This window comes from Ricinus communis, chromosome 2 (genome assembly GCF_019578655.1).
Source record: "Ricinus communis isolate WT05 ecotype wild-type chromosome 2, ASM1957865v1, whole genome shotgun sequence".
Classification (NCBI taxonomy): domain Eukaryota; kingdom Viridiplantae; phylum Streptophyta; class Magnoliopsida; order Malpighiales; family Euphorbiaceae; genus Ricinus; species Ricinus communis.
In genome coordinates, this window is record NC_063257.1 from 14,900,418 (window position 1) to 14,911,420 (window position 11,003).

The 11,003-nt window shown below is 32.2% G+C and overlaps 2 protein-coding genes across 6 annotated transcripts; one reads left to right on the forward strand and one right to left on the reverse strand.

Annotated features, from left to right (window-relative positions):
- Positions 1-4,021, forward strand: LOC8282750 (biogenesis of lysosome-related organelles complex 1 subunit 1). Of its 5 annotated transcripts, XR_007214878.1 has the most exons (5): positions 1-272; positions 368-573; positions 706-797; positions 3,089-3,293; positions 3,388-4,021. XR_007214878.1 is itself a non-coding variant. In XM_048371220.1 (4 exons), the coding sequence occupies exons 1-3, from the start codon at positions 119-121 to the stop codon at positions 790-792; spliced, it is 447 nt and encodes a 148-aa protein (XP_048227177.1). In that variant the 5' UTR covers positions 1-118; the 3' UTR covers positions 793-797; positions 3,089-4,021. The 5 variants fall into 5 exon arrangements, 4 of the variants coding, with proteins under 4 accessions (XP_048227177.1, XP_015573846.1, XP_015573845.1 ...); XM_048371220.1 differs by having other exon boundaries at positions 3,089-4,021; XM_015718360.3 differs by lacking the exons at positions 3,089-3,293; positions 3,388-4,021 and adding an exon at positions 1,636-1,734.
- LOC8282751 (cationic peroxidase 1) lies at positions 2,596-5,006 on the reverse strand. Its single transcript, XM_002517681.4, has 4 exons — positions 4,724-5,006; positions 3,583-3,777; positions 3,337-3,502; positions 2,596-3,241 (listed from the first exon to the last, which is right to left on the reverse strand). The coding sequence occupies exons 1-4, from the start codon at positions 4,928-4,930 to the stop codon at positions 2,856-2,858; spliced, it is 954 nt and encodes a 317-aa protein (XP_002517727.2). The 5' UTR covers positions 4,931-5,006; the 3' UTR covers positions 2,596-2,855.
- Positions 5,007-11,003: the final 5,997 nt, after the last annotated feature.

Consider the following 11,003-nt stretch of genomic DNA (forward strand, 5'->3'; position numbering starts at 1 on the left):
TTAGTCGCTGAGGAAGAGAGTGAAATATACCACCTGTTAGGCTAAGCATATGGCTGTAGTCTTATTTTAATTTTTGGTAAAGAAAACACTTGATTTAGTGTAATACCTCACTTACAGGATGTCTTCACCACAACTTCCATTGGCGCGTCCGCGCGTGGCGTCACCATGGGAGATAGACAAGCCACAACCAGAGCCAGGGAGCCTTGAAGGTTCTCTTCTCCAACTTATTCAGGATCACCATCAAACCTCTCTCCGTCTTCGTGAAAACACTGGTTAGTTTAATTCTTAAAAAACCTGTTATTATATATAATTCCATATTCAGATTTTTCTTTTTTTCTTCTTTAATGATAATTGTAAAATGAAACAGAGAAGGCAAAGAAAGATGCGATTAGGAAGGCAGCGAAAGTATCAGGTCTTTTGATGGATGCAGTAAATGGCGGTGTACAAGAGTCTTTTATCAACGAGAAACGAATTGAATTCGAGATTCGAGCTTTGGCTGCTACTGTTTCCCGTTTCATGAGGCAAACAGATCACTGGCTTACTGCTACTCATGCTATTAATACTGCAATTAAGGTTACTCTTTGTTTTGTTTTCTGCTTGTAAATTTTGAATTTAAATCTGCGTCTTTCGGGCAGGATAAGGTAATATTGATACTAAGTTTGGAGTTTCTTTTCTTTTCTTTTTCTTCTTTTCTAATGTTAACAGGAAATTGGGGATTTTGAGAATTGGTTGAAGACCATGGAATTTGATTGTAAAAGCATAAATGCAGCAATTCGCACCATTCACCAATAATAATGGTATCCATTTTGCTTGTGTGATTTGATATCATTCATTTTATGATATCCATTTGCATTTCTTCTGTAGAAGCTAAATATTCATAATTTCTATCATATGCTATTAGGGAAAAGAAATTAGGTAGAATGGGGAGCACTAGTGTTCTTCAGAACTGGTGGGAGGGAGACTACTACTGTTTCTTTCTAATATTGTCAGGTTGGCTTTGAGGCAGTTCTATTAAACCATGATTGATGGATTCTTATAAGTCTTTTCCGTAAAACTGAGTTTGATTGGATTCACATTTCAGTTATACTTATTTATGAACTGTCTAAGCTTGTCCCTCTTTTCAAATCATATTACAACATTGTTGTACAGAACCTGAAAAGAATGGATAAAGTAATGCGTAATTTTCTGGAAACAGAAATTGTTATTGACATCTTAAGCAGTTAGTTGCTTGCCTTATAAGATCACTATTTCCTGGGAACTTCTGTTAGCTGAAAGATTTATGCATTGTCGTCAATCTTTTGAGTTCTACATTTCAAGTAAGGGTAAATATCAATAATTTTAATGATTAAGAAATTCTGTGGAGTTGGGCTTTCCGTAAGAATCAGATTTAAGTTACAAGAGTAAACATTGCAATTTCTTGTTTAGATCTCAACATATGATTAGGATGAAGAAATATTATAAATGAAATTTGCATCTGACAGCAAGTATGTATTGACTTTCAACTTGTTGCTGGATGGGCTAATTTTGTCAAGTCATTTTTGTGTGAAAGTTGGTTTGCTTCTTTTCTCGAGTATTATAGTTTGAACTAAGCATAGTTCTTCAAATGTTGCATTTACACGAAACCCATTTTATTAGGTCCTCAGAATGTGACAAGGGAAAAATTCTTCTTTTTCGCTGGTTTCCCATGAAGGTGCACAGACCCTAGTGTGTTTTTAGTTATTTATTTATTTCTTATTTCTTACATATTCTTTAGTCTTGGATGATGCTCAGATGTTATGCATTTGTTTGATTACTATCTAGCATGAAAATAGAATATGAAAGGGGAGTATGATTGATCCATGTTTCAGAAATATGCTAAAAGTTAAGGAGGTGCTTTCTGAAGTGCAATGGTAACGCATTCATGTAGTGAATATATACTCTTCTACAGCATTATCAGCCAATTCCATATTATACTACGTTTAATACATGGAACAAGTTGTCTTATCTCATGCTCAGACAGATTGCAGGCAGCAACAGCTATTGTAGTTCATTATTCTTTATAAGAACTGATTATTTGTGCATGTAACCATTAGGCTTCTGTGCATTTCTTTTGAAACATAATCACTTATGAACTTAGAACATGGTGAACAAAGGTTGTGGTTGTGGGTCTACTTGGTGGTCCTTTCTACAAGATTTTGTTTGGTATAAGGAACGCAAAGACTCAACTTCATGCTCTGTTTTTTTAAAATTCTTGCAGCTTCTCTCTAGCTTTCTATCTATTCTCCCATTTATAGATTTGAATTAAGCCTCAGCTCAAAGATAAAATTCAATCTGTAGAATTTGCATTAAAGTGCATGGAATCCATTCACCTGGTTGTTATCGTTTCTGTTTCCTTCAGATTGGGTTTTAAATCCATTTTTTTTTTTCAAAAGCAAGTTAAGAAAATCAGGAAAACCACTTTTTTCTGGTACTTTTAAAATTGTGAGAACTGTTTTTGTATCATATATATATATATATATATATATATATATATAATATGCATTATTTTGAAAATTTAATAATAAAAATAAGAATTCAGACAAAATTAATACCAAACATGCATGGACAAGCTGCAGATGAGGCTTTCTAAAGGAGAGAATGGCCTGTAGAATTATTATTTCTGAATTGTTGTTATGCTATTAGCATATGCAACATAGCATCCTAAACACAGCATTTTCCTTACAAGAAAATCATAAAATGCAAATCTATTACCATCAAGATCTACTTTAAACATACTTTTGTAGCATTTATTATTCAAATTATTGACAATTGATGATACTAATTAGTAACCAAACCCACAAGTGCTGACCAGCTTAACTAAGTAGTGGAGACAAGTTTCAGTTTACTTTCCGGCAGTCGGTTCGAATCTGCCCATCAGTTCCTGTTAGCGGACTAAGTTTCCCCATCTTGATCATGGCATTGGCAAAATCTGCATAAAAAGTAAAAGGATCTGTGCTATAGGTTTTCACCTGTGAATTGGTGGAGCCACCACTGAAAAGCTGCTGATCTGAGTGCAGAAGGCCTTTGTTGTTTACCAAGTTCTTGAAATAGCTATTATCAAATATGACAGGGCTAGTAGCATCTAGTGGAGAGAGATTGTCATCACTGCCTGTGGTCGGACAATCAGATTTTAGTGATGTTGCTAGTGCTGAATCAATGTTGGTCTCATTGTAGAGTCTGCCCCGGAACATCAAGCACCTGGCTTGGCCTATTGTGTGAGATCCTACTCATGAAATGCATCTATACATCAGTTTTCAACAAAACTAAATTTCAAGGTAATGCTATAAAATTTTGAATCATTAGATATATCCATTCTACCAGCAAGTGCAACCATTTCTTTGGCAGTGAATCCTTTGCGTGATAAGGCAGATATAAGGTCACTGAGATCCATTAGTGGGGATGGAAGATCTGTGTTTGCAGCATCATAACTTGCAGTGGTGGAGTCTCTTCTGCCCAACTCAACTTGCCATGAGGGACCACCCAACTGGACAGCCAATTGTGAGTATTAATCAGAGAAATGATTGATAGCATGCCTCATGGGTAAGAGATATGCTCTTTACTTACAGCAACAACTGAGTCTCGAGCAGCAACAGCAAGAATATCAGCACAAGAAACTACACCAGGGCAAATGGATTCGACTTGTGATTTAATAGTGTCAATCACATCAAAACCTCTCAGAGAATTTGCATTTGGGCCTGCAGTCTTCTCTCCAGTGAAACTTGGTGAGATGTCATCTAATAAGACTGATGCATCGCATCCCTGTTCAAGGCAATACACAATTTCGTCAAAATAACATATAAAAGAGAAGAGGGCTAAAGGGTCAACTTGACTCGGAAAGCATTTTCTAAGGTTAAATTCACTCCAAAATCAAATTTTCTTGGTTAATTTACATCGCAACTTTTTATTTGTGGTGTAATTTGCCCCAATTCGATCATAAATGTCGCCGGATCAGAATGAATATTCTTTTCGGAATGAAGCTCATAAAGTGGGAAATTCATCCTTATATTCCAATCCTTTAAAAACTATCTAAACCAGCTAAAGAAATTCAAAGAGACCATTTGCCCCTCGATATTATCTTCTAGATATCGTTGTTGCCGGTGAAACTAAAACACGAGCTGCACTCTTTAGAATACCTAAGTAAAGCCAAGTCATTTAGGACCAAGTTTATACTTGTTCATAAGGAATTTATCCATTTTTTTGGGGCTTCAAGGGGCATGGAAGTGTTCGAAAGAAAAGGAAATCATCCATTTTTCGAGGTCTCAAGAGATATTACACATAAGAACTTAAATGGAAATAGGAAAGATATGTAACTTCAGTTCCTTTGGAAATGGACCATTGCCATCATCAAAGGATGAAGGAACAACTCGAAGCTTTCACGCCAAGGTTTTGGGGGTAAATTGGACCAAAAAATAGAAAGTTCTAGTGTAAATTGGCCAATCAGTTTTAGAGCGAGCTGGACCTTGAAAAATAATTTGGGAGCCAACTTGACCCTTGAGCACCTATAGTAGTGGTATTAATATATGCATGCATAAGTTATTGAATCACTTGAACATCTCATTGTAACTCTTCTATCGTCTTTCCATGCATGCTCTTATATAATCACACATACATTTCTACAAATCCCTTAAACACCAACACATGATTAAAAACAAAAAGAAAGTAAAAGTTGAACAAATGTTCAATGTACAAAAGAGGGAGAGAGTACATTAACAAAGCAGTCATGGAAATGCATGCGAAGCAAAGATGCCCCCATGCGGTGCTCCTTGACAACAGCATTGTGCACGGCTGTTCTAATGGTAGAAAGGGCTTTTGGGCATGTTGTGGCATAGTAATTGGGGGACAATTGTGCATACCCTAAGCTAAACAAGAGCATATATAAATATAATCCATAGATTAATGAAGAAAATGCCATGAGAGAAGCAGAATGGAAAGAGTGCACAAGCACAAAGAGAAACGGTAGAATATATGTATCTGTGTATATATATATATATTCTCTTGGATTTGTTCATGAGTTGAAGTATGAAGATAGGTCTATATATATATAGAGAAAGAAGTGTATTCTGCGGACTGTTTTCTCTGCCTTTTTTTGGTTTTGGGTTGGTAAAATTTATTTAAGAACTCTACTATGGTCCAAAGGTCAAAATATATTAGGCCAAATCATTTGGAAATTAAGAGGAGTAAAGAAAGTAGTGTGCTCATTTCTTTGTAGTGGCAAACCCACTCTCATTTTTAATCTTCATTTATTGTTAAAAAGGTCAACTTAAGGTGGATAATAATCTATTAGGAACGGAGGAAAATGTTCCTGTTGTAATATTGTTTATATATGTTCTAATGTGAGCCAAAACCTGAAGTTGCTGACATAGATAATAAATAAATGATAAACTATTAAACCACTTTAAGTTAGTTTGAGTTGTTGGTGCTCTCTCTCTTTTCTAACAATTTAATAATATATAAAACAATTAAGTATAATTATCAATTAAATTTGAATTTTATAATTTTTAACAATTTTATTCAATTATTTTAAAATTTTAAAAATAAATGCTCATGCATTTAAATTTATTTACAAAAGCACTTTCTGATAATACTTTTAAAATTTCACGGTAAAAAAATGACGTGGCAAGTCAAATGTGCTTACTAAAAGAATAATAATTGTGATACAATAAAAAGAGTTTGCCCTATAACACTATAGTTATTAAAGGTCTCATATGTACATTTTTTCACACATCTTACATCTAAAGGCTATAATTTTTTTACCGACTCACTAATTTTTTTTTTATAAACAAAATTAACTTGCCATGTCATCTTTTATTATAAAATTGCCAAAAAATGCTTTCGAAAATAAATTGAAAGTATATGGATATTTATTTTAATTTTTTTAAATAATTAGATACATTTTTTAGAAAGTATAAATTTATGAGTTAATCTATTTCAATGCCTTCACCGGTGTTTGTTAAAATTAAAACAAATAAAAAAACTACATATAAAATATATATACTTTCTTTTAATTAATCTCATTTTTCAGATTTTTTACTTTATCTTTAATGAATAATTCTAAATCTATCTAATAATTGAGACAGAATTGATTCATAGATTCTATTTACTTTTTGCTTTATTTTAGAAAGAATCAAGTCAAGTTAACGTGAACGAATAATGCTAACATATATATTTTAGTAATAGTTGAGTTATAATAAAAGATTTAATGTAGATTAAGAATAATGAGAACTTAGGTTTTATTAGGGTAAATACTACATTTCTCTTTTAAGAATTTTTTATAAGGATAAACTGTAAAATTATGAGATGATAAAATGGGTATCTTGAGAGCATATTACGAATATGTTTCGTTCAACTTATCAATCCAACTGATAGCTAATAGTCAATAGCTGATTGTTGATAAATTAAATTATCTAGTTGAGGATATTATTTATTTTTAAATATATTTTATTTTATTTTATACTATTTTCTGATGGTATAAATTAATAAAAATAATTTATAATGATTTAAAATATTATAACTAATTTTGATTAATGCAGTTGTATTTATTATTAAGAATGTTTACTACAATTATTTAATAACAGGGGTTAGAATTTAATTTTATAAAAAATATAAATATCATAATTATATTAATTATTAAATATCATTTTAAAATAATAATTATTTATTATGAATTATAAATATTTAATTATATGAGATTAATTTAAAATAAATATTATTAATAAATTTTAATAAAAATAATATTATCTAAATAAACTAATTAATTAAATCAATTATCAATTTATAAAAAAAAAAAATTCAAAGTAAGACTAATAGAATTAGCAATTGATTAAAATTAAATCAGCTATTAACTGCTGAATTTTAAATCAGATTTGATATAACTTTTCAACGACAAATATATATTCACTTAATTTATTAGTTAATCTACCAGCATTAGGAAAGTCTATCAAAAGACTTAAATCAATAATGACACATTCTATATTGATTAAAAATCAAATGATTTAACTCGTATAAGGCCAAATGCCATGTTCTTATTTTAAGGGCCCTTTTCTTATATAAAGAATTAAATCATGAGACTAAAAGCTGAAAAGGCAGTGTATAATTAATATTACACCTTTTTCCATGGGAGTGGACAAATTGTATTTGTCAAAGGCTTTGTCTTAATTACTTTGCGTGATTTGAAAATATTAATGGAAGTAGGTAGTGTATGAACAGAAGTCGCACGAGAATCTATTAAATCAACTGAACCATAGTTCTTTTCTTTTTTTTTCTTAAAGTTCTTTGAGATGGGGTCACATAGTTAGCTTATCTTCAAAGAAATTATACTATTACTTGTTCGTATTAGTAGAGAAGAGGGATTAACGTCATAAAAAGAATCTATAATCTTTTACTCTCAAAGACATCATCCTATTATTACGTGTATAAAGATATTAAGGAGAGATGGATAAATTCATTAATAGAATTTTACTAATTTATGAATTAATTAAGTTAATTTAGTATAAGACTAATTCTAAAAGTTCAATTTTCTTAAAATTTTAAATCAATAATGATTATAATTTTAAAAAATAGCATTTTAATTATATTTTAATATTATATTAATTAATAAATTAATTTTTAAATTATATAATAATTTCTAATTTTAAAAATAATATATTAATTATATATTTAATCTAATATTAATATAATAAGTAAAGAATCAAAATAACATACTAAAATAATAATAATAATAATAAACAAAAAAAACTTACATAATCATAATGTTAAATTTGATAATAGATATTGTTTTATTTTATAGATAATACAATTCAAATAATAAATATTCACACGTGAGTAAAGAAAAATGCTAGTACTTTTAAAATAAAGAATTTGCAAAAAATATAAAATAAAAATAGGTGATTAGATTTTTGTATAATTGATAGTGTTAATGGAGTTTAATTGAAGTCTATTCTGCAAATTCCCCAAACTTTAGAATCTTCCACCCTGATTTTTAATATATTTAATATAACTAGTATTAAAAAACATATTTGCAATAATAAAAATAAATTTAAAAAATAGACTTTAGAATCTATGAGCAAGATGACTTAGTTACAGTCTTAAAGATTCATACTAAGCCCCTTGGATTTGAACTTGGAGATACGTGGGAGTAGAGGACACTTCTGATTTTTTCTTGCCCTTTAAATTCCAACATGGGTAATAATTATATAAAAGGAAAATATCATCACGCGTAGTATACTTTGTTAAAAACTTGCATCTACAGCATGCATGTATTTCTTTTTCTCTTTTGTTGTTATAGTTAGTTATTAACTTAGAATCTACAATTGTGAGTGGCCTTTGGAGTATATAATTTTGACCTGTTTTAGGTCACCAATATTCACATCCTATGTTGGTAGTGGTATTGCTAATGTATGCTACCTCAATATGATTTTTTTAGATTAATTTAATCAACATAATTTCAAGTTTTTAAATGCATCCTAGTTTCTCTATAACGACATATCCATTGTTGTTGGGCAATCTAAAAATTGATAAGAATATTTTCTATTTTTCATAACAGTCTAATTTAAAAAAAAAAAACTTATAAAATCACATTAAAAAATATTATTATAAACACTGACTATTGTTTAGGAAAAGATAGAAATAACTCAATTAAACTACATAATAACTAGATGATTTCCCACCCAATGACGGTTAAAATATTATTATTAAAGATATTAATAATATATTAAATATAAATGTTGATAAAATATGATAAGATATTTTAAATCATAAACAATTATGTAATATGAATCATTAGTCAATAAATTTTATTATAATTATTGTTCTACATATGTTATTGGCAATTTTAAAATTTGGTAATTCTAATTTCAGTGTGTGATCGTGGTTTTTTAGGGTATGCCCCAAGCGGTATGCGATTGCATCATCATGTCTGAGGTTGTCTTGTCCGCATTAGGCCCATTCGGAATGGACCGTCTAGGAGGAGGTCTTAAAGGATCACAAAAATCATGGTAACCATGAATTATTAGAGAAGACTAGGAGTCGCCACCCGAAAGAGATAACTGAGATAAATAGAGCAGACTGAAGGATGACGACTCAAATTTTTCATAGAGAGCCTGACTTTCCCCCTCCTGAATCAGAGATTGGGATTTGAAAAATTAGGTACGTGTTGGGAAGGGGTTAGGCACCCCAACACTCTCGGACACAAAATCAGGCTTCCACTAGACTCTAAGGCTTTTGGTTTCCCTAATCATACTAACCTAGCTTGGTTACTACCCATTTTGTGAATTGCAGGTCCCGAGAGCTTCGATGGACTACGTGAGCAGGGTCTGTGAGGCATTGCAGCCATGACCTTAGAGACAGCTTAGAACCTCAAGTTAACTCTCCATTCTTGTTTATCTATGTTTTATATATGCATGTATAATATGTAAAACATTCTAATGTGTTTTGTGTGTTTACTTGGATAGGCGAACATGGCAAGGTAGAAAACAACCAGGCCACCTGGACCGAGCAACAGGCTCAATGGTAGGAGTTACAGGCTTAGCCGAATCACCTTCACCGGCTTCAAAGAGGGGCGCGCCAAGTGGGCTTTAGAGAGGGCCGCATTCAAGAAGGAGATCACCTAGCTGCATACCTGGGACTTTGATGACACTGTTAATATGGCCGATCTATTGGGCATGGATGATGATGATGATGATGAGAATGGTCGGGTTGATGGCGATGGTGGGGATACTACCTAATTGGATGTCTTCTATTCTTTTTCTTTATTGTACGTAGACTTTTTTGGGTCCTACTACCCGTGACTGTATACTTTATCTTTAAATATGTACTGGATTTTGGATTGTTCCTATTTATGCATTTACTATTCTTTTCTTTCGCTTGAATGGTAGTAAAGCATATGTGGTGCACTGATGCATATGAGAAAATCATGTTAAACATACAGTGTTAATGAAGGAATATTTAAAAGTCAATTCATTAAACTTTAATGCAATAATTATGGCTCTTTTAATCAACTTTAAAATCCAAATGAGGCCAAATTTTACCAAGAAGGCCCAAATTACAAGAAACAGGCTCAAACCCACGTGGAAATAAGGCTTAACCCACATGGGCTTAGCTTAATCTACATGGCCTTAGGCTTAGTCCACATGGACTAAGGCTTGATCGTGGCCTATAAAAGGCCCAATTTTGCCACTTTCATCTTTTTCCAACCAAATTTAAGCCCAGTTCTCTTTGGAATCAAGAGTGAAGCCTCTTTTGCCACTTTCCAACCACTTTTGAAGAATATTTCTAAGAATGTTTGGTTGACGCTCGGGACCTATTGGCTTGTCTGAGATTCTTGAGGCATGCGAGAGTAGATCCAACTATCCTATATGTAGCCCTGAGCTTCTAGAATGTGGATGCCCATATTTTTTGCTTCGAGGGCTTAGAGATTTTCTCCCTGTAGGAGGACTTTGCTGCTATCATGGACAACCATGCACAACCCAGGAATGCGATAATCATACCATCAAAATATCCTCCAATGCCCTAAGAGATTGTGAGGTTCTTCGATTTGACTCCGTAGAGCACGGTGGTGCACCATAGAGGGTCTGGGATGGGCCTCTTGTCTTTGATGAGCTTACAAGGTCCGGTGATCATACTACACTTACTTGACGAAGAGTTTGGCATTTTTGTCTGATGGCACAGTTCCTGTTAGTGCGCGAGGATGGCCTAGGTGACCTGAGAATCTTGAGTTTGCTTCCTCAATTGAATGGTGCTACTACCATTATTCATCTCATTCTAGAGGAGAACCTAACAAGATTGGATTGAGTCTGGAGGGGTCAGAGTAACCAGCTTTGAGGTAGCCTGATCATCCTTCAAGTATAATTTTTCCTATAATTACTTTATTACTTTTACGCTATAATTTTTCCTAGACCAACCTTTTGGATTTTCAATATAGTGAGCCCATTGCCTAAACTGCTCGTTGGGGCTTTCGACTTAGAAGACTTGTATTTTATTTCTTCTAA

What these genes read in the sequence shown, in the direction of transcription:
- LOC8282751 (XM_002517681.4), bottom strand. Translation starts at nt 4,930, where the DNA reads ATGGCATTTTCTTCATTAATCTATGGATTATATTTATATATGCTCTTG. An exon ending in CTCGAGACTCAGTTGTTGCT is followed by an intron (nt 3,503 to 3,582) that starts GTAAGTAAAGAG and finishes TTGGCTGTCCAG; the next exon opens with TTGGGTGGTCCCTCATGGCA. An exon ending in AGAAATGGTTGCACTTGCTG is followed by an intron (nt 3,242 to 3,336) that starts GTAGAATGGATA and finishes TTTCATGAGTAG; the next exon opens with GATCTCACACAATAGGCCAA.
- LOC8282750 (XM_048371220.1), top strand. Translation starts at nt 119, where the DNA reads ATGTCTTCACCACAACTTCCATTGGCGCGTCCGCGCGTGGCGTCACCA. An exon ending in CCGTCTTCGTGAAAACACTG is followed by an intron (nt 273 to 367) that starts GTTAGTTTAATT and finishes AAAATGAAACAG; the next exon opens with AGAAGGCAAAGAAAGATGCG. An exon ending in CTATTAATACTGCAATTAAG is followed by an intron (nt 574 to 705) that starts GTTACTCTTTGT and finishes TAATGTTAACAG; the next exon opens with GAAATTGGGGATTTTGAGAA.